This window comes from Brienomyrus brachyistius, chromosome 6 (genome assembly GCF_023856365.1).
Source record: "Brienomyrus brachyistius isolate T26 chromosome 6, BBRACH_0.4, whole genome shotgun sequence".
Classification (NCBI taxonomy): domain Eukaryota; kingdom Metazoa; phylum Chordata; class Actinopteri; order Osteoglossiformes; family Mormyridae; genus Brienomyrus; species Brienomyrus brachyistius.
This window is the reverse complement of record NC_064538.1, coordinates 20,572,082-20,595,347: the sequence shown is the minus strand read 5'-3', so window position 1 is coordinate 20,595,347 and position 23,266 is coordinate 20,572,082. Positions and strand designations below refer to the sequence as shown.

At 45.4% G+C, this 23,266-nt stretch overlaps 1 protein-coding gene across 3 annotated transcripts; it reads left to right on the top strand.

Annotated features, from left to right (window-relative positions):
* Positions 1 to 3,026: 3,026 nt before the first annotated feature.
* On the top strand, positions 3,027 to 22,893 carry kcng1 (potassium voltage-gated channel, subfamily G, member 1). Of its 3 annotated transcripts, none has more exons than XM_049018475.1 (4): positions 3,027 to 3,161; positions 13,965 to 14,111; positions 17,955 to 18,782; positions 21,364 to 22,893. In XM_049018475.1, the coding sequence occupies exons 3-4, from the start codon at positions 18,012 to 18,014 to the stop codon at positions 22,147 to 22,149; spliced, it is 1,557 nt and encodes a 518-aa protein (XP_048874432.1). In that variant the 5' UTR covers positions 3,027 to 3,161; positions 13,965 to 14,111; positions 17,955 to 18,011; the 3' UTR covers positions 22,150 to 22,893. The 3 variants fall into 3 exon arrangements, with proteins under 3 accessions (XP_048874432.1, XP_048874431.1, XP_048874433.1); XM_049018474.1 differs by having other exon boundaries at positions 17,952 to 18,782; XM_049018476.1 differs by lacking the exons at positions 3,027 to 3,161; positions 13,965 to 14,111 and adding an exon at positions 14,129 to 15,299 and having other exon boundaries at positions 17,952 to 18,782.
* The last annotated feature ends 373 nt before the right edge of the window (positions 22,894 to 23,266 follow it).

The following is a 23,266-nucleotide window of genomic DNA, read 5'->3' as shown; positions in this document are numbered from 1 at the left end:
TTTTACTGTTTTGTGATTATTGGATAGGCAGTGTGATGTAAAATTCTTGTTTAATATTGGAATTTTATATTTGTGTTTGTTTACCAAATCAATTTGGTTTGCAGTTATCTGGGTTTTGGCTTCAGTCTATATTTCTTTGCTGCTCGCTTCAGTGCCATTATGAAAGCGCATGTTTCTTTACAGGACATCAGTAGTACTTCTAATTACACCTAACGGTGCTGGTCCCTCTGATCTATAAGGAGATTCAGTTTACATATTAATGAGAAATCGCAATACATCCCGTTATACTGCTGCTGCAGTAAACTTTAACAGCGCATGCGCAATCCCACAACTGCGGTTTCTGACTCTCTAACTACTGCACCCCCTAACGTTCGAAATGCGATCTACCGACCACCATAAATCCGTGTAGCAAAGAATATCAGCCACCGTCTAATGCGAAGTGTGTATGTGTAATTGTCTGTGTATGTGTGTGAAACGTTTAACGTGGACACTGTTTGCTCGGTAGAGTATTACTAATTACAGCAGAATAAAAAATTACTGTTATTACAGGCTGAATGAAGGGAGCCGGAAAAAAAGCAAACGGGGAAATAAAGTCATAAAAACAACAGTAATCGTTAAAGCATAAGAGTTCATCAAAGCAGCAGCGATGAGTATTTTTAGCTACTGCTTGGGCCTTTAACCTTCTCGGTGTTGCTGAAGGGTCTTAGTTGCCAGCGCTGTGCTTGTGCGATTCAGTCATTGTTTTAAACTAGAGCGCATTCACACGTATTCTCTGAAATGTGGACGGGAGTCGCGTTATTCCCTCAGGCGCATCGCTTTGCTTAAAATTAATGGTGCTTTTCGTGATGTGAGAAAGGCTGGCTTGATATACACGGCAAACATACGTTGTTCGCGTTTAACGCGCCAGAAGATGAAACGGAATCTTATCGCAATCTCTCATTAATAAACATATTAGGAGGCTCACAGGTTTCGCTCACGTTTCGCATGCAGTTATAAATAAATGCTGGGCTATTCACAGTTTTGGGGAAAAAAATAGATTGAAAACAGATCAGAAAAACGGTTTGTTTTGAAGAACTGTAAGACATATTTTATATTTTACTAAAAATAAATGTGGAATCTATTAGTTGTGACAGTCACTCCTAATTCATAATGTGTGTACTTTCCTCTTTTTTACTCCCACAAACGCAGATGAGTGTAAATCTTAGCGCCCCACGGAAACACGTGTAAAACTTACAGCTGCAGTGTGGAGATGACCTTCTCTGCCTTGCTGCGCATTAATATAATCCAAAGCATATATTATTGTGTGAATGTGTGTGCCAGACAGCACAGGGGAGAAATGGATTAGTGTTTACAGAAATCAGCATTTTGCATCACAAGTTATAACCTCTAATTCCCAAACTGTAACAGACGGCACATTTGCAGACTGAGAGGACTCTGGGTTTTATTGGACATGCTCTGGAAAACAATCAGAAAGGAACAGGCAAAATCGGGGTCGAGGGTCCGTAATCCGAAGGGTCCAATGCCAGGGCGGAGCAGTCCGAAGATGAACACCGAGGAGAGGATGGGCTGCAGGAGGGCAGTGGAGGCAAAGCGGATCGCAGCAAGACGGGAGACACAGGGACGAACACTCAGCACACCTCATGAGGGCTTAAGTCCGGTGCTGTTCTCACTAGGCGGAGGTGTGACATGCAGTTCATGCGGTTTTTAGTCTATAAACTCAAAAATACTGGCTCCATCCATTTGTCCATCCATCTTCTAACCACTTTTCCTTGTGATGGTTATGGGGCCTGGAACCTATCTCAGACAGCACAGCGCCCAAAGCTGGGACACACCCTGGATCTGAAGCTAGCCTATCACTGGCCATACGCTCTCAACACTGTTGGAAATCTAGAGATGCTAATTCTTCTAACTTCCTTATTTTGAGACTGCAAAAGCAACTTGGAGTGTCTGGCAGAAATCCAAGCGAAGATAAAAGTCCACACATTCGGAGCCTGGGACCAGGAATCAAACCCACAACCCTGGAGAGGTGAAGTTACATGACTAACCGCTGAGCCTTCAAGCTGCAGTGGACAAGATCAAAGATGAAAATATAAGACTCTTGCATCACTTACTTAACCCTTCAATATGTACAAATGCTATAAATTTCAGGAGAGCTTGGGTATGTATGTACATGGTGGGTGTGGTGATCCTGAATTCAGCCTGCTGTTGCTTTTCTCTGGAGCCTCTGGATTTTGTGACAGGAACAGATTTACAGGCTGTACTGTATAATATGTAGAGAACACCCCCCTGCCTAGATATCAACTGCACATCGGTACCCACAAGATGAATTTTAATTAGAAACTGGGACATTTAACGCAAACATTTTTGTTTTTTAATGATGTGGCCAATAATGGTGACTAAATATGGTGACTAAATTGCTGAGATTAGTTTAATTTACTCACACAGGTGACTTATATGTGAATGTCTGCCCTTTTCCATTTAAAACTGAAATAATTAAACTGTGTTGTTAAACAAGTCGTTGTTTCCCAGCCTTTGGAAGGGGAAATGCGTAGCTCAGCTGGTTAGTAATATGCACCTCTGTCCGGAAGGTTGTGGGTTTGAATCCCACAACAAGGCCCTTAACCCCAGCTAGTCCTAGGTGGATGGCTAATCCTGGTCTCTGACCCCAAGCTTCCCTTGCATGTACTATGCTAAAGGAAATAAAATGTAATGGTTCACAAAGTACGGCACAGTTAAAAGACAGAGTTAGAGTGCACCAGGACATCACTCTTAAAAGTCCCCTAAACATTACTGAGAGATTTCTCTAAGAATAATCCATCATCCCCTAATTTCTACCACAGATCCTAAAGATGACTGTAAACAGCATGTTTTGCCAGTCAGATGGGAACGGTCACTCCAGATCCAAGAGGGAATCCTGCCTAGCTGCTGGTTGCTATGGATTTCAGTGAAAGGCCCTCGGAATAATGGCACGTCCCACCGCTGATGTCAGAGCTGGGAGCTGTTGAACGGGGCTACAGCCTGTTGCTGGTGAGCATCAAACAGCCCGCTGTTCCTCCAGATGCCTGGATCCGGCTGGGGATCGCGGAGGCGGAGGCTGCCTTAACGCCAGCTCGCCTTCTCTTCCCTTCCCTGGCAGCAGTAGAGGATTTTTACAGGACGCAGTAAGTATGACACTTTTATTGGTGGGTTTGGTCCTTCATTCATTGTTGTCTGAGACATGCAGGCAGTGAGTTCAGTAAATAGATAGACTGTGTTTGTAATTCGGTTGTTTAAATTACACTTATCTGTTTTCACGGATCTGTGTAAAAGCTCGCGGTTAGCAGTTCAACTTCAGTTATAAAGCTACACAGACTCTTACTGGTTTTTCTGTCACTTTGAAATGAAAGTGAGACTGATGAAGATTTACACCGCAAGGAATCTGGAAAATGAAAGGATGTTGATCTACCTTCAAAAAGAATAAGATAAAATAGAAACGTTTTTAGTTAGTTTTTTCCTTCGGTTTTCTGCGCCAATTATTTGAGAGATGACTGGTGCGATCAAGACACCTTCTTCACAAGTTCATTTGTATGCTCGCTCATACAGACCGAAGTGTCTTGCTGTAATATTTGACATAATGGATTTTTCCTTTCTCAGTCCCATCGGAATCGCATTTAAGCAAATCAATCGATTGTTCCATTTCATGCGTTCTGCCAGCTTTTATAAAATGCACTTGAAAACATTTTTAAAATGCAGTTTTTGCTATCTGCAATATGACTCAGTGTTTGAGGTGAACGGTGTAGTTCTGCTGCTGTGCAGCCCCGAGAGTGATAGCTATATCAGAAGGCACGTTGAGAAATATCTGCACCATAATTCATTTTTATGACTTCTGAATGACCGAGGCGATTGTTTTGCCACAGCTCTGAGAAGTGTCCCGTAATTCTGGAGTGCTCCGTTTCATATCGTTTGAACGGTTGAAGCCGTTATCTTGGGAAATGTTTTTCGACTGTATAGTCATTTATCTTCCTGGCAATTTTAAGTTATACACTCTCACTGGAATACAGTAACTACCGTCATGATGTTGTGCAGTAACTTTGTGACAATGAATTCTCGCGAACACACAGTGCCATGCTTCAGCAATGTCCTTGAAGTGCAGCTCTGTAGTGTTGGGCTGGAAAAAAATGCTTTTATGAATTTTCCATATAGTATTAAATGTCAGTTGGGAGATGCTGAATTTCTATTGAAAAAAATATAGCCTATAGTTTGACTTAGACCTTAGTCATAATTATTACTTCCACAAAACACATATGAACCTATTAAATTAAGCTAAATTAATATGTACACTACTTAAGCTTGATAAACTATACATCTGCCTACATACCTTACGTAAGTCCACAAACACCAGCAATGAGTATAGACCTAGCTACTTGCTTTTTAGACCCGACGTGTATTAAAATAGCAATTTGATTAATGAGTGGTTTACTAGCAAATTACGGAAACTAATTCAAATCCAGCATAAATATAGTTTGATGTTCCTTATTCTGATTTACTTCTCTATATAATATTGTTGCAGAGCTGGCTAATAACGGGACATTTTTATTATGAAAACACATCGTGCCAGATTGAACAGTTATTATATTGTCTGTTTGTTCTCTTCGTTCACCAGACCTTGTCTCATCATACGTCTATATTATGTACAGGGGGAAAATGATGATATTAATGATCGATAAATGATAAATGAGTAAGAAATCACTTAGTTAAGCCATTGTGCCGTGAATACACTGAATGGAGTTTGAGACAAAGGTCGTGCTGAGCACAACGCGTCCCAGGCGCACAGACGACGCGTTAATGCCGCGTGCGGAGCGTTAACGCTGCGTGCGGCTCCAGCTATACGGATAAATGCCCAGTCTGTCGGTCACATTCCTCAGCAGTGCGTAACAGAGGTCCTTTAAGATGTGGCCTCACTTCAGACCTGGCTGCCATGTACAAAACAGAAAAATACCCCCATTTACTGTATATAGTTAATGAACTTATCAAGTCCACCCCACTAACGCGTCACTCTGGTGTCTTTAGGCTAGCCAACTTTTGGTCTTGGGTGTGTCTGGAAAGTTCAAACTGCGGGAATCTTCCATGAGAAACTACATCACAAGCTGCCATTTATAACAGCTATATTTTCCATATTGCTTGTGTTTCATTGCAGTTCATCTGGTTGACGCAGGTATGCTGTGTTTTACTTGGCCTTATGGGGCAGTGAATCGAACGGCATTCTGTAAAATATCTTCCACAACCATGTCGCATTCCTTGATTATACACTATTTTCCCAGATTGACCATGAGCTTAAAACTGGTCAATCACAGCCTGCTGCAGACCACACTCTCACAATGTTTCTCTTATTGATCCCTTCTAATATGTGATGCTAGGGTCCATTTATTTGAAGGAAATGACTGTAAAAGCTCTCATGTTAAGAAGGTGACATCACGACCCGTGCCATTTTACAGAGAGATTAGCAGACGTCTCTCCACCCGCCAAAGGACAGCCCTCCCCTTCCTGAAGTCGCAAGACAGACGGCTGAAATGCATCAGCTTATGGTCAGAGATGACAGAAGGAAGAGAACTTTGCCGGGGCTTGGTTACGGCTTTAATTCTCTGAAAACCACCTGTCAGCCAGCAGCCAATCGGCAGCAGGGTAACATGCATATTGTCAGCGAGCAGCCAATCGGCAGCAGGGTAACATGCGCATTGTCAGCCAGTACAAAACAGCAGCAGGGTAATATGCATATTCTAACAGGGCAGGACTCCTGCCCTGATTTAAGGATTATTTTGGATTTGGCAACAGTAAGAAGGTATAAGTCCTATTGGCCACTTAATATATAGGAGAAAAATTTTATAAAAATCTGTGACTGCAATCAAAAAACTAAAAATGCCAAAAAATATATTTTGTTTGATTACTTATGTTTAAGGTTAGGGCTGGGTAGGGGTTAAGGTTGTCATTGTTGGGATTATGGTTCTGCCCATAGAAATGAATAGACATTCCCCACAAAGAAATGAGTATGGGTCTATGTGTGTGTGTGTGTGTGTGTTTTATTGGTTTGAAGTTTCTCCACAGAGATGATCAGCCTGAACAAACGCTTCCTAAGTAGTCTCTGTACTGTTTTTTAATGTAGACTTGCACGCGTAACAATTTGCATATTGCTTCTGAAAATTCTAAAAATGTAAAAATCCATACAGATGGCCCTTTGTCTGATATCTGTGAAGTTTCTGGTCTGAGAAAATGTGCTTTCTGTGAATATTTATCGGTCGAACAATGAACAAACAAGCTTAAAGAACGAGGCTAAGCAGGACATTTTAAGGAGATTAGCAAGATTCACTTTATACGAAAAAAAGTCAGGTGTTACAGAAAGTTACATTCCACACAAAGCAGTCGGAGTGATCCAGGTATTTCACATGACATGGTGTATCGCCTCGTCCCGCACACCTCGCGCCTTCTTCACGAGATCAAGTCATTTTATTTGAATAAGGAATTGCAATTATAATAGCAGCAATGAATTTTCTGGCTTCCTGGTTTGAGAAAATGCAGAAAAAGGAAAACCCTCACAGCACTGTCAAGCGGATAAATGTGGGGGTCGCTAAAACGATAGCTGTCATTACGGCAGTGATGAGGGACAGTAAATTGCAGCCCAAGCAGACTAGATGCTCACGCAGGCTTCTGGAACTCTCCGGAACCCAATTCTACTTCCATGACTGTTGTGTCATCTGGCATTCCAGCGCAAATTCCGGCATTTTTTCTGCCTCTATGTCCTACCGATAGAGCTAAGGAAGGTCTTTGGCGGTTATTGAAGACCTGTGACCCTGCTATCTCACGCGTGTGGCTTCTTGCAAGGTCTACGTCTTTAATCCGACCCATCAGCCAGGCTCAGGCTGCAGACACAATCAATTAATGGTGACTGTGTTTCTCACAGTGAATTTCTCTAGCACCTCCTCAACGCCACTTTGATGTTCCTGCCCTCAGAGGCTCCGAATCTCACCCTCTCTGCCCTTTATTCATGTCTGATGTCGGGGGGGGGTCTGCCTGAATGCTCTTCACACTGTTTACTGCACTGAAGCCCCCTGTCTGCCTGGAAACGGTGTCCGAGCTGGAGTGCTTTAATTTCCCTTCTGGGGAGTTTTGGTTCTGGAGGAAATAACTGAAATACATAAATGGAACATAAAAGGATCAGACTGCTGTGGTCTGGAGGGAAGGGGGCGTGGCCTTCCTCAAGTGGGGTGAAGTCGAGCGACAGCCTTTCGTTCACCAGTTGCCAGCCATTTATGAAGCCCGACCGTATTATTAGCCAATGATAAGTTTAGAATCAGTGACTGACAGAGGAGGGAGCACCCCGGCGGCCAATCAGCTTTTAGCTGGGGCCAATGAACATGTGGTCCCACCTCTGTATGCAGCCCCGCCCCCTTCAATTTAAAAGTCCTACAAATTTCAAGTCCCTTTACCATCTTCCTGGTCGCACGTCACATGATCTGTTCACCTTCACAGCACATTTTACAGGATAGCACTTGTTAGTATGCAAAAAGGTAACAATTATGCAAAACAGTAATGAAAATATAATAATATAATATAGAAGTGTTCATCGGAGAGGGAACTGTCCTTGAGAACTTAGTGCCTCACCGGAAATGAAACTACAGGGCTGTACTCAGCAAAAGAGCCGCAGTTGTTGTGGAGATTTGTACAGGACCCTGAGGTCACTGAGAGCTACACGCTGAACACAGAGCAAGCAGTAGCACCTCAGGCCTCCCTGCCATGTGTTGGGGGGGGGGGGGGGTCTAAAGACTGCAGGATGGATCTCCCGGTAAACGCTGCCTCCAATCAGAGGCTCCCGTTTGTGTAAAGTCTGTTTGTGGGACATTAGAACTGCGATTTTGGTCCCCCTCCCCTCCCAAACACACACTGTGCCTCTTTTGTCAAACTGCTCCTAATTGCTGTCTGTTTGTTTGGCTTTTGTTCATGAGGTATGATGTGAAAGGTGATTTACTGCTTTAATGTCTTGCCATCGTAATTCAGTTTGCGCCGCCGTCACAGACGAAATCCAATAAAGGCGTAAGGTGCGCGGGATGCGTTGATATGAGATGTTTCTACCCGCAGACTAAATCACAAATGGGGCAATGGCTGGCCGGTTCATGATTCAATCAATTCCCATCCGCTTGGGCATTCCTCTGTCTTGCGGATTCTTCTCTTGCCAGATGGCTCTTCCTGGTCCGAGTCCCAATAAGTAAGAAGGATGAGAGAGGTAGATTAGTGCCCTACCTATGAACATTCTTTGTGAACATGGAGAACATGAACACAATTCCTGTAACCCAATGTCTTAAGGGGAGGTGTGATTCTAGGATTTTTTAACGTAGGGGGGGCCATAATTCAATCAGAGGGTGCAAAATTATCATTAGCCAATGATATGTTTTGACTCAGTGAGTGACAGGTGAGGGGGCATTGTGGGGTCCAATCAGCTATCAGCCTGGGCCAGCACCCCTGTGGCCCCGGCCCATCTCACCCCCCTGCTTAAGAATGGGAGTGATGAGTTTGTATTTGGTGTAATGTGAGATTAACACACGTTTTCTTTTTAGAAAGTGACACCTTGGTTTCCGAACTTCGCAGACGTACAAACGGTAGAAAATTCTAAAACTCGACATTCAATTTCCAACACTAGGACTACATGGGAAGGAGCAGTTGTCTGAGTCTTCTTAGTACATTAGCATAGTATATAATTTTTTTTCCTGGTCTCTTAGATGTCCATCCATCCTTCCCTCCCTCCATATATCTATCCCTCCATCATCTCCCAACTGCCTATTCAGTACGGTGCCTCCAGTGATTTTTGATGATTGTGAATGAATTTATGAAGATGATCGTTTTTGATTTGGAGGTGATGTGAGAGTGACAGTATCAAGGTGGGGAGCAAAAAGAAGGACATGCAGTAGGGCGGCGCCGTAATGGGCTATTCGAGAGAAGCCACAATGCCGAAAGAGTGCAAAGCCCACCGGCAGCATCAGAGGCTGCCTGCCAGTAGCAGAGGCTGCCAACCTGGAGGGTGGTGGAAGAGCTAGCTGTTTTAGCACGGTATTATGAATGCGAATGGGATTGATCGAATTATGAATGCACTACACACTTCCTGCTAGGATTTTTTAAGGCAGAGGGCCATAAGATGGCCATAATTCACACAGAGGGGCCAACTTTATCAATAGCCAATGATATGTTTTGAATCAATGAGTGACAGGGAAGGGTGCACTCTGGGGACCAATCAGCTTTCAGCTAGGGCTAGTGACACTGTGGCTCCGCCTTTGTATTCGCCCCTGGGTTTCCAGCTTTTTAAACTGCCACGCCTGGCAAAATCGCAAAGAAAAGAACGAGACTCTTGGGGTGGTAAATGCAGGGAATGGGGCTACAGGCTGGGGGCGACAGACAGTGGAAATGGGGAGGCAGTGAGGGGCAGCTGAAGCAGAATGAGATATCGTCAAGCCCAGTGAGAGATATGAAGGCAATTACAAGCCCAGAGATGCTTCTGGCTTCAATGTATTCAGAGATTTATTAATTCCACCCACTTACGGCTAAAAAAACACTCCCTCTTTTTCTCGTCTCCAACTCTTGCCGGAGTTCGGGAAAGTAGAGGCCCCGCAGTTTGTGTATCGCTCCAGGCACGTTGCCCCCGACTACATTTCCACATGTGAAAGCTCATTTTTTTAATGCTGTAAACACAGGCAACCAGCGCAAATGTAGGGAGGAGAGAGGGCGGCAGAGACGTAATCCCGGTCCCACGAGCTCCGAGAGCTGCAGCGCGAACCCCCACCAGCCAGCTGAAGGGAACGCCGCAGAAAAATGCTGTCTTCTACTAAATAAAGAACAAATCCATCCATCCATTTTCCAATCCGCTTATCCTACTGGGTCGTGGGGGGTCCAGAGCCTATCCCGGATGCAATGGGCACGAGGCAGGGAACAACCCAGGAAGGGGGGCCAGGCCATCATAGGTAAAGAACAAATGAGGCTTGATATTGAGCAGAAGGGCCTACCTGGCTATAGTGTTTGGGTATAAACGTTGTGCCCCAACAGCAGACTCACAGTTGACTAGCGTTGCGAACGAGAGATTGGCAGCAGATTCAGTTCCATTCCGTCTATTTTTATATAGCGCCTTTCACAACATGGTCATCTCAAGGCACTTGACCAGAATGTGTGGCAATTATTACATCATTTGTCATGAAACAGGAAAAAAGGGTATGAAAGAAAACCAGGTGACAACAAAGGAGAAGAAAAAGCCTCTAGGGGTCCAAGGTCAATTAGTAGCCCACCCCCCCCCCAGGCATGCTAACATTATAGAAAACAAGGGGACAATAGAATCATAAGTCACCTCCATGATGTCTTACATGGGACTGAAGCACATGACAGCAGTCCCGGAATTATAGGAATATCTGGGTCTGGCAAGTTGCCCCCAGACAGGGTATGAGGAGGGGATGAAGACGGAGGGCAAGACAACGAGCCGGTCAAGGTTTGAGGTCGATGAGGGTCCTTTAGTCAGTGGGGGGGATGGGGGGGGGGTCTTGAATGGCCGGCATTGTCTGGATGGATCTCCTCAAAACCTCAAAAGTGCTTGAGGTTGTAATTTCCAAGCTGCACTCTTAGGTCTCATTACCGTTTCCGGATGCTCGTCCTTGGCTCTTCGAAAGCCTGCTTGTCCTGCGGCCAGTGCGAGCTGCATGCGCCCCCCCCTCTAATCCCCCGTCTCACAGGGCTGCAGCTCCGCATCGCCGTATCTCTGCTGTCGCAGGGTTATGACTGTTTATCTGGGTTTCGTCAAAAATACGTCTAGCATCCCTGCCTGCTGCCTCCTCGCCAACCTTCCCTCCCTGAGCATCTCAGCCAGCTTCCTTTTCGCGTCACAGAACTCAAGCATTATTCCATTGTTGTCGGAAAATGCAAATGTCTGTTTAGGAATTAGACTGCATGAATCATTGGCACAGAAACACACGACTCTATAGGATATTAGAGGGACAGTCTCCGGCTTCCTGAATCTGTAATACGTAAACGAAGTCTATGTTATCTTTTTATACATTTATGTGCGCTCTGACATCAACTGGCCCGATCAACTAATAAAGTAATATTTTAGGGGGCTTTGCTTATTTATTTATTTCACATCTTATAGATTCTTGGATATTTCTGATATTGTTTTTGCCATCTGAGAAGGTCTTGTATTCTTATCACGGCACTGTTCCATGCCAAATGAAAAAAATATCTGAACGTTTCTCTGGAACCAAAATGAGATGCGTTTCTCCCTGACATATGTATCATCTATGTGCAATCGCTGTTTTCAACAAAAAAACTAATATTCAATAAATAATTATTTTAATGCAATTCAATTCCTTATTCTATTTCCCATGTCACTATGGAAATAAGAATCTTTAAGTAGTGAACAGTAATGTAACTTTGACAGTAAATCTAGTTTATGCCCCAGACTACAGATGTATCTGTATTTGATTATGATATTGTAGACTGTACCATTTACCTGTCTATTAACCTTCTGCTTATTATTTCCATACATATATCTGCACTGTGTGTGTAAATGTATAATTATATAAGAAATATTCAGCACTGTGCACAAGTCTATGGTTTTCATAGAAATTTATGTTTAAATGATTTTCGTGTTGGTGTAAATCAGGTTAGACCTATCAAACTATCAAAGTGTGCTAGCTTCAAAATCTCCCCTAAAGTCACCCATCAAAAATACCCATATATTAGTAACCAACTAATATACCCATGTGCTTATTGACTCACCCACTAGCACAACTTGTTTGGCTAATCAATACCTCATCTAATTACAGTACATGACTATTTCAGTTAATTTGTTAAGTGAGATGGTTGTGAAATTTACCAAATACATGAAACATTTTCTCTGCCTGACTTTTGCATGATCATTTATATGTGTGCAGGGGTGTCAATGCATATTTTAGGCCCCATGAAAGCATATTATACATTTTTTAGCACCCCTTTCACTCCCCTGGAATCGTACTAACTGCCCCCCCTTATGGCCCCCCTGTATGTGTGTATGTTTATATCAATATGCTGCTTTTTATGTAAAGAAATGTTTTGCCAATCCTGGATTAAACTGGCCCGCAATTTGTGCTCCTGCTACTCCTAGACAGTACCTTAGCCATCAGAGTTAATTCCTCGTTTACTCCTGGTTTGCCCCTCATTTACTCTTCATTACGTCTCATTTACTCCTTTTCGTATTATTACTTGGATCGCGCTGGCTGTCGTTCCCCTTCATTTTTTGCTAAAGCCAATCAAGTTCAAGCTCGAAGTTTTACTTGAACACTGCAGCTGTACAGCCAAGCGCTTCTCTACCTACTTCCTGGATTGTGCTGGAAAGAAGATACCAAATACAAAGAAAAACAAGATAGAATGATAAAGATAAAATGATAGAAATAAAATTACTGCACAATAGGAAAAACAGTGAGCAAAGATATAGGTAGTTGTGGAAAAAACTGCTGCATCTGATCTGCCCTTTTCTGGAGACCACAGACGACCAGCGGTCGTTCCTGATGCACTTTCCTGAATGTGCTGCGATGTAGGACCTTGTGAAATTACTTTTGAGGCTGGGAGATCACCCCCCCCCCACACACACACACACACACACACACGTGCCTAATTGCACGTTGGCTCACTGCCGCCAGGGGTGGTGAGGGGTTTATACATCATCTTCCGGACATCTCATAAGCAAATAAAGCATCACAGTCTTATTGTACAGCTTGATATTTACATTAAAACTGGCTGCCCGACTGTAACAAAAACAATTACCCCCGCCTCCATAAATCCTGATGTTTTTTTTTTCTTATCTGGATAGTGCACATTGTTAATGGATTATTTTATCACATCACCAGCTAGACCTCCTGTGCATTTCTCAAACATTTCTGCACAGTAGCACACAGTAACGCACAGCCTTTTAAAGCCCTTTAAACTGTAACCTTTTTGATTATGGAAAATTATTTTAATTTTGGGTTATCCTAGTGAGCTTACTTATGTATTGCAGAACAGCAGTCGCCTTTGCTGCGGAAAATGTGCAATTTCCTTTATCTTGCTGGCACTTAGGGAAACGCAGCCATAAAACAGATGAGGGCGTTTAGCTGGTGTTACACTCACACACAGACTCAGTTTAGGTTCTTCTGTACCTAAACAGCCTCGTAATACCCGGTGAACATTATTTTTTGCATGCGCGTCTTCCTCCAAAGGGAATGCAGCCAACCTGTTTGTGCTTCCAAATTTCTCCGACTCGTTTCTGGGGCGTTTAGTCCCTGTTTCTCATTACTACGGGAGCGGAATGTCAAACAAAGAGGCACCTTTTCCCTTCAGCCTTATCAGTTTGTATTTTCAATGAGGCCTGTAGGCTAGAGAGATAATGGATGTCAGTCCGTTCCTTATCTCTGTCGGCGGAGGGGAAAACACAGAGGTGGAGATGTCCTGAAATGTTGGGACAGTGTTTGTGCTTGGTTCTTCTCATACTTGCATGTGACTGGAGCAGCTATTTAGCAACTGTGAAACTGGGCATGTGGAATTCCGGAATTAGGGAAGTGGGAATGTGTGACGCACAAGCTTTCCGCTCATTTTTAAGTGCAGCTCGCGTGTTCCACCGACGTTTTGTTTACTCTGGAGCTAACATGTAGGATGGATGGTCTGGGACATAGACAGGGGCGGGCCTACAGGGACACTAGCCCCAGCTGAAAGCTGATTGGCCTTCAGAATGCCCCCTCCCCTGTCAATCATTAATTCAAAATAATTCATTGGCTAATAATAATGTTGACTGTCTGTTTGAATTATGTGCCTCTTATGCCAGCCCAACCTTAAAAAAATCCTAGAATTTTCCCTGTGTATGGTATCCATCCATCTTCCATGACTGCATATCAACAATAATAATGAACATTTTATTGACCCCCAGGGGGAAATTCTTTTTATGTCTCCCATAGAAGTACCCAGACAGCTGGGGGTTAAGGGCCTCGCTCAAGCACCCGCAGATGTGCCAAAGCCAAGCTAAAGCCACCAACCTTCGGATCGCAGGCACAGGGACTTGGATCCCTGCACCGAGCCACACGCTGCACCAGCGCAGGGTTGAGGTGAGTCTTCAGCCGACACCAGGAAGCACAAGGTAGGCGATGGCACGCACCTGAACACACACTACCGGCAATTTAGTGACAGCGGATCCGCTAATTCCGTTGTTAAATCCAGAATTGATGCTCCTTTGTTTGCCATTTGCACACATACAGGTATAATGGAATCCCTCTTTTTCACATGCCCCACCCTACATTTACATCTACACATTTAGCAGATACTTTTGTCCAAAATAACAAAAGACGTACATGGTGCCAAAGAGTCAACTTAGTATTAGTGCAGCTAGGCTGAGCTTCCAAAGAACTGACAAAGAAAAGCCCTCCCCATAAGAACATCTTGCTCTCCTTACACACATATACACATAAATGCTGATACCGGAGCTTGGTGTCTGAGCACAGGGTCAGTCGTATATCTGGTGCCCCTGGACCATATCATGAGGTTAAAAGCCTGGCTCAGGGGCCAATGGACCTGTGATTATTCTGCAACAGAGCAGATTTCAACTGGCAACCTTCTAATCATAGGCCTCACCCACTGAGCTACATACCGCTTGGCACTTAGCTGTCCCTATATCGTCGCTTCAGCCCAGCGAAGCATAAAACCTAATAAGAAAATGGAGTCTCTGAGTGCCATTGGTGGGTCTGCATGCAAGCGTGACTCACAGGCAATCTGGCGGCAAAAAAAAAATCCCAAGATTGGCGTCCCGAGTGCAAACAGCTCGATGGGGGGAACAGACCACCGGGCGGTCTGTTGGGAGGACTTCGGCGGGCTTTTCCGTTGCCTCGATACGCCGGGGCCGCCTGGAGCGGCGGGACGAGCATGCCAGCGCGCTGTCGCAAGCATCCCACAAGAGCTCGTGTTCCCGCCATGCATGTGCAAAGGCCATCTGCTCACTGAGCTGGAAGACGGAGGCGAGGAACCCAACACGTCTCTGCAAGAGAGAGGACGCACCTTCTGCTACTGGGGACACGCATGCGTCAGTCGTCTGTTTTGATGCATGTTCGGCAAGACCCGGCTCAATGGCAGTCGACATTGCTTCGACCAGAAGGACAAACAGGAACCGATTATTATTATTATTATTATTAAGGCACTCCTTTTGGGCATCGCACCAAGGACAAGACCGACTCCGCAGCAGGGATGACTCACGGGTGGCGTGAGAACGTGAGCTGCTAATTATCCCGAGACACGGACTGGAGGTAGCAGGCCAGGCTCAGGGCTGGGGCCTTGCAGCTTGAAAGGTTGCATAAATCTAAAGTTGTTTTGCGGTTCCACTCGGGTGGAACTTGAAAATTTCTGCTACTAGCCCGCCAGCTAGTTCTGTACAAAATGTGCCTGACAAAAATTTTCACTAACCCACAATGTAATTTTCAAAAATAAAGAGCAAAATAAAACAACGAGGGGAACAAAGTGGTGTTTGAGGAAAAAAAATTGATGCATTAAATCGATTTTGTTTTTTAATTTCTTTCAGATTTAGCTTGGTAGCATCTTCAATAACTCTGTCACCGGATACCAATTGATCAGGCCGTTCAATCGATTGCCTAACTGGGCCCTGAAGACCCTGCACATGTTGTCACCCTGCCAGTGATTTGCGTACCTGTGCTGCGAGATGAACACACAATATAATGTGGTTTTTCACATAGTCCAACAAACAGATTATTACTAGCTAGCGGGCTAATGTTAATTTTTTTTTTGTGCTAACCCTTTTTCTGAATTGCTCACCTCAGGGGAGTGAGCGAACTACATAACCAGCCCTGGTTACACTTTCCTAAATGCCAAGCTGAATTTTCAGACCGAGCTTCCACAGATTAGCACTTAAATGGCCAACAGGTAGTTGATTGTGATCTCTTGTTCCCGAAGGAGAGCAACCAGGGAACAGGCCAGCGGTTAAGCGCCCCCTATCTGTGCTGTAGTGTCATGACATGTGCTAGAGTACTTCAAGATCTGTGCCTCACTCTCCTCGTGCTCTAGGTTACTCTGCTCACAGGAAGACCATAGAATTAAACAGAACTGCTCCTGGAACCTCAGGCTTGGGAAGGACCTTGGGTAGTAAGTGCAGGAAGTGGTGTGTGGATCAGTGGGTTATGATGCTGAGTCTGTGATTGGAAGGTCACAGGTTCAAATCCCAGCATCAGCAGGGTGCTTGTATCTTGAGCAAGGCCTCAAAAACTCTAATTGCTCCAGGGACTGTGGTTGCTCTGGATGAAAGGTGTCTTCTAAATAAGTTAAATGAAATGTCCTAGCGTGTGGAGTCTCTACAGACTCCCGGTATCCCTTTCCACCATCTGTGAACATTCGCACGTACCTCTGCTGAAACCCATGCCATGCCAGAATGTGGGAGATACAAACCCACAAATAAGCCTAAGGATTAATAATCAGTGGACGTTGGTCTTTAAGAGCACCGATCGTTTTCTCCTGCCTTGATGGCTTTAGGAACTTTGGAAGGCTTTGAAGCTCATTTTCCAGCAGCTCACATGAGTGAACTTAAGCAGCGAAAATATTTAACCGATTTGAAACCAGACTTAGAAGTTAAACTGAAGTAGAGGTGCAAATATTTAATTACAACTGGCGGGCAGGAACGTGAAAACGGTTTAGTTCTGTGTGTCTGGGTGCAGCTACGGCTTGTAGTTGCCATGGTGTTTTGGAGCGAATGCATCCGAGCCTCCCTGCAGTACCAGTCTGGATATATAAAAACATAACATTATGACATTATTTGCCAACCGAACATTGTTTCCATGTGTTCATTGAACCCATTCAATAAAAATGGCTTCCTTTCCTGGGGGGTCAGAGGAAATTTAAAAATTTATAATAATAATGGTATGAAGGTATAAAATCAGCCCTGAATGCCATTGGAAAATTACCTTTATTTTAAACATGATTATGAAGTGATTATTTCACCTTATGGAAAATAAGCTTTAGTGTAATAGTGACAAGAAATGTCTGAATCCTAATTAGCCACATTTTCTTATCAAAGCGAGTATCGCTAATCGGTTGTGATTTGTGGCTTTAGACTAAGCCATTGTGACTCATGGCAGGTTAAACACCAGGGGGATCGTGGATGTTTCCTGTGTGTCCGTGCGTCTGCAATCCCCAAGCGATGGAGAATTTACATTTCAAGTGAGAGAATGGAAGGGTGTGAAAGGCGGCGTGTGCGGAGGTCTGGGTGAGACGGGCAAGACAGAACGTGTCCGAAATAGAAACGGTTTGAAAGAGTCCCAATTTCCTCCACAAATGTGCCGATCGCTGTCCGATCTCCCGCTGACACCCTCGTTGAAACATCACCAGCTCCAGTTCCGTGGAACGTGGAACCGCATCGTTGTGTAGCGCTGAAATCCCCCGGTGTTAGGAGTAGGGTGCCTCGGTTCTGGTGCGTATCCCTCACCAAGGGCTGGTCCCTAAGGTTCCACTTTTGTGTTTCACGTTTTAGGTTAAGTAGAGCATTGCTGATAGATTCCTGGATACCACTGGTCGTTAATATCATTGTATTCAACAATAACAATAATAAAATAATAATAATAGTATTTATATAATCACTATAATGGCAGTTAAAATAATGCAAACTATTGAAAAATGTAATGGCCTTTTTATTGGGGCAGGAGGACTAAAAAATTTGGAAAATAACTGGATTGGTCTGGACTGGGGGACCAAAACGATATGATTTCATGGGGCCCAAAATCTTTAGCAATGCCCCAGCTTCTGAGTATTATGCATGTGGGACACTGTCTGGGACCTTGTTGTGATATCAGTATAGTTCATACTGTTTTTTATGAATAAAAACAGTTTCTAAGTAAAAAATAAATAAGCGTCATGAGAAGGTGTGAGCGTGTAATGAATTCACCTGTTTCCTCCAGCAGGTGGCAGTGTGACAGCGAGCAGGTGGCTCAGGCATGTGACAGCGGTTTGACTCAAACATGACTCTGCTTACGGGAGATGGCTCAGATTACGACTACAGTGCTCTGAGCTGTGCCTCCGAGTCGTCGCTCAGCGGCCCTACCCTCCTCCAGGAGAGACAGGTCCTCAAGGGCACCTTTTACCAACGGGCCCAGCTCCTTCCGCTGGGCAAGGGTGGAGTTGAGGCCCCCCTGCCCAGTGCCCGTAAGCTCCACGCCATCATTAATGTGGGCGGCCTCCGCTACCAGCTGCCGTGGACCACCCTTGAGGACTTCCCGCTCACACGGCTGGGCCAGCTGCGGGCCTGCAGCAACTTCGACGAGATCATGCGTGTCTGCGACGACTACGACGTCACCTGCAATGAGTTCTTCTTCGACCGCAACCCGTGCGCCTTCCGCAACATCCTGACCTTCCTGCGTGCCGGCAAGCTGCGGGCGCTGCGCGAGACCTGCGTCCTCTCCTTCCGCGAGGAGCTCCTCTACTGGGGCATCCCTGAGGAGTGCCTGGAGTGGTGCTGCCGCCGGCGCCTCCTGCAGCGCATCGAGGAGTGCGAGGAGCTGGACCGCGCCGAGGAAGAGGAGCTCCTGGAGGCCGAGGGCGGCCTGCACGAGCCGCTGGTCCAGGAGTCGTGGCATGGCGTGTGCATGGGACGCCTAAGAGACATGGTGGAAAGACCCCACTCAGGTCTGCCCGGGAAGATCTTCGCCTGCCTGTCCGTGCTCTTCGTCACCATCACCGCCATTAACCTGTCCATTAGCACCATGCCAGCCATGAGGGAGGAAGAGGAGCAGGTGAGTGTTCTTCATAAGGCTGGCTCCCTCTCTGTGCATCTCCCTGTGGGACCGTTCCTGTCCTCAAGGACAACGTTGTTTTATTAAATATTCATTAGTGGCTCATTTACACTTAAAACCCGGGGCAGGGTGAGTTTTCATCCTGCCAGTGACTTCAATCACACCGCTGAATGATGAGATTAAATGAGAACCAGCACAGACTTGAAAACAGAGCTTTACTTTCACACTTTTCCTCTGTAAATCCCTCACGCGGCATTTTCTGTACTAATTTGGACTAAGTACCCTTTTATCATAGCGATGGCAAGGTGGAACGTAGGTTTAATTAAAGCTCTGCTTTATAAGCCAACAAAAGAGCGGCGTGGTGCTGATTCGTAGAATAATAAGAACTTCGAGGCACGAAGACCAGAAAGGCTTGAATCAAACACGCTGCACTGAATGGCCGGTTGGTGCATTGAGAAAAAAAATTACAAATTGAATTAAGGGGCTCATTATCGAGGCTGACATCAGTTTGTGGCGTAATTAGATTGTAAACGCTCCCTGTAAAAAAAAATCACATTCAGATTGAGGAAGAGCAGACGCGTATGGTTTGAAATGGTGTTTGGGCACGTGGATTTTAGGCAATCCATGCTGATCGTATTTAATCTTAAACAAATCCGTAGCGCTTATGCCCTATCCAGTTAAGTGCTTGGCTGCCCTAGAGTATGCTGGGCACCGTCCTCCGCTTGATCCGGGGGTAATATGATCACGTCGCCGCGATACAGTGTCGAGATCCTCTGGATTTCCCGAGTGCAGTTTACTGGAAAATTAGATTACCGACTGGGACAGGGATCGCCATGTACCGGAGCCCCCGGATGATATGAGCCTCCGTTACAGATTATCTGTCGGGCTGTCCTACCTTATCGAAATTTCATACCTACTTACCGATATACGTAGTTCTATCTATCGATAATTGCTACCAACATAGAACTATAGGAGGCCTCTCTTATTGCACATGCGGCCAGATCTCACACTTATTTGGCAAAGTGCCTAATCAGGAAATTCTACCGACAATGTTTTACAGCACACTTTATCAACAGGAACATATTTCACATCTGATTTGATGATTGGTTTTATTAGAATAGTTCACCAATTACGTTATTAGAAATATTAATTCACGAAAAAGACACAAAAACCTAGAGACAAAATATGCCAGTTGGTCTTGGTAGTAGAAGCATCCTCAAGCTGACTTCGTATAATACGATTAAAAACATAATTAGCACCATGAATTAAACAACAGCTACCATATGAAAATCAAAATAAGCGTGGATTCATCGGGCTGTGATTGTGCGTCCGTGATAATGCCCGTATGTAACTGTATACGTAAATGCAACATATGGGTAATAGGCTTTATTTTCAAAGAATGTTTGCAGACTTTATTTCATGAGTGAAATAGCAAAGCCACGGCTGAAAACAGTTCATTATAAACAAGCAAAATTTCCTCTTCCGGAGTTATACTTTAATTCTTATCAAATGCTTAAGAATAAAGGCAGAGTGACCTGGCAAAAAGACCGTTAAATTGGACACTCGTAGTCCAAGGATGCATATGACATGTATGAGGGAGGCGAGATCCACGTCCCTCCATACACTGAGCGAAGCTCTCAGGTTGCGCTTTTGCACATTCGTGTAGCTGCAGTTCCCTCTAGTGGCAGACAGCCGGTACAGCCAGAGCCGTAGTGCGTGAAATTCCCGCGGTGCGCGGTGTATGTAACTTAACTGAGACGAGATCAAATTCAGTTAGATAGATTAACGAGAATGAAATAGAAAGCAGGGAATACAGTGAGAGTGTAACAGGTGGGTAAGCTGCCTTTGTCCACATGTATGCCCAGACAATATACCAGGGCCGGGCCCACCCTCTTCAGGACATGAAGCAAAATTCGATTATCCTGGCAGTCATTTGTCCTCTTCCATTCTGACAGGCTGATTACATGGGGGGAGCGGGATGGTACTGAGGTCTAAGCAGCCGCTTAGTTTGTTATGCCAGAGGTATTCAAACTACGCCCCCACCCCTGGGGTGTGAAGGAATTGCGGAGGTGGGCACAGGCCAGGGGGAAAAAAACAGAACTTTTTTTTTGGGGGGGGTGGGGGTTCAGCTGGGGGCAGATCTATTTCAAAATTGCAACCTTAATGTGAACAAGCTATTTGCCTGAGCACATTATATGACGCTAATAAATTAAAATAATTAAAATGTGTCAAATAGACAGGCACCACCTATTTAACACACCACACTGTTATGACTAATAACGTCACAGTGATAAATATTACATACCGTGCTGACATACTAGCAGAAGAGGAAATGTGAAACACCTAAATCGAGAGGAAACATAAAATATGATGATGCATATCTGGAATACCATTTAGTGTGTCTGTGTGTGTGTGTGTGTGTGTGTGTGTGTGTAGGGGGAGGGGGTCAGGACCAATATATCAACCGTAGGGGGTAAAAAAAAGTTTAATCTCACTGATTTATGGCCTGGCCCTGCATACATACTCATTCTGAGAAATACACACGACTGGCTTGTAATGACGACTGTCTGCTTCCCTTCAGGGGAAATGCTCACAGATGTGCTACAACATCTTCATCGTGGAGACCGTCTGCGTGGCCTGGTTCTCGCTGGAGTTCACCCTGCGCTTCATCCAGGACCGCAGCAAGCTGGCCTTCCTGCGACGGCCCCTGAACCTCATCGACGTGGTGGCCATCCTGCCCTACTACATCACGCTGGTGGTAGACGGCACCTCCGAGGGTGAGAAGCGGCTGGGCTCGGGCAGCAGCTACCTGGATAAGGTGGGGCTGGTACTGCGGGTGCTGCGGGCCCTGCGCATCCTGTACGTGATGCGGCTGGCCCGGCACTCGCTGGGCCTGCAGACGCTGGGGCTGACGGCCCGCCGCTGCACGCGCGAGTTCGGCCTGCTGCTGCTCTTCCTGTGCGTGGCCATCGCGCTCTTCTCGCCGCTGCTCTACCTGACGGAGAGCGAGGCGGCGGTGGGCGCGCGCGAGTTCAGCAGCATCCCCGCCACCTACTGGTGGGCCGTCATCACCATGACGACAGTGGGCTATGGGGACATGGTGCCGCGCAGCGTGCCTGGCCAGGTGGTGGCGCTCAGCAGCATCCTGAGCGGCATCCTGCTCATGGCCTTCCCCGTCACCTCCATCTTCCATACCTTCTCGCGCTCCTACTTGGAACTCAAGCAGGAGCAGCAGCGGCTGCTCCAGAGACGGACGCACTTCCTGCTGCGCAACCGCATCACGGACCTCAGCAACCTGTCTCTGGAGAGCGACGCGCTCTTCCCCAGTGGCTCCTCCTCCTCAGGGCCCCGGGAGACTGATGACTGAGCTGGCATCTTCCTTCCGTTTAACTGTGGTCTCTTGGTCGACTCGTTCCATCGTTCCATAACTGATCACATTACGTTGTGGGGGATAGGGAGACTTTTTTGGGAGGGGGCAAGAAAACTTGCCAAACTGCGGGGGGAGGCATTTTTCCAGTGATTAAATTTGCCAAGCCTGAAATCAGGAGTCCATCAGCAGAAATCGGGAGAAACCATTACAAATCACCAGTGTTGGCAGGACATTCCTGTCTCTCTCAAAACCTAGAAATGCCCCATGGTGTAAATTTGGGTATGGATGGCAGGGACATGACCTTACCAACGCTATGGGGGTACCGTGTGTGTTGGGGGTGGGGGGGTTGAGGCTGATTTGGTCTCTCCCAGTGCCCTTGAGAATGCTACCCGGTGGTTTCTCCCGCCTCAAGAACATCATGGAGGTGATTTGCTTTATTCTTATTCCGTTGTCATCTGTTTCTTCCACATGGAACACAATAAAAATATATAGACTTGTGCATAAAAACACGCATATACCGGAAATCACCACCAGAGGCAGCATTACATGTCCAATATTATTATGACTGGCACACAAGTATGAAATGGCTCTATATGGAATTAATTCATAAATTAAATGACACTATATTATATGTAACTAATGCAAATGTACTCCTTTATTGCTGCAATGACTGTGCTGCATTTTGATGTGGAGTTATTTTTTACTCGTTCTGTAGTGTCTCAATAAAAGTCCTCCTGGTCAGCTTGGACTCATCGTTCCCTGATGTTTGTATCAAAGAAACAACATTTGTGTTATGAATGTACATTTATTTGGCAGGTGCTTTCGTTCAAAGTGACGAATGAGCGAGGATCAAAGAGTCGGGTCAGCTAGTGTCCCTGCGCCAGCTGAGGTTAAGGGCTCAGTAGTGATGGGATTATTCTGACACCCATGGGAGTTGAACTCATAACCTTCCAGAATGGGAATAGAGCCCAAACCCGCTGAGCTACATGCCACCACACAAAGGTCAATTGCCAAGGGATCTGTTGCCAACAGCACAACAACACATTCATGTCCATGGCTGAAAAGATTTAGCTCTATTTAAATTTGATTTTTCTTAGTTATTTTCAAGTGAGCA

What these genes read in the sequence shown, in the direction of transcription:
- kcng1 (XM_049018475.1), top strand. Translation starts at nt 18,012, where the DNA reads ATGACTCTGCTTACGGGAGATGGCTCAGATTACGACTACAGTGCTCTG. An exon ending in TGAGGGAGGAAGAGGAGCAG is followed by an intron (nt 18,783 to 21,363) that starts GTGAGTGTTCTT and finishes GCTTCCCTTCAG; the next exon opens with GGGAAATGCTCACAGATGTG.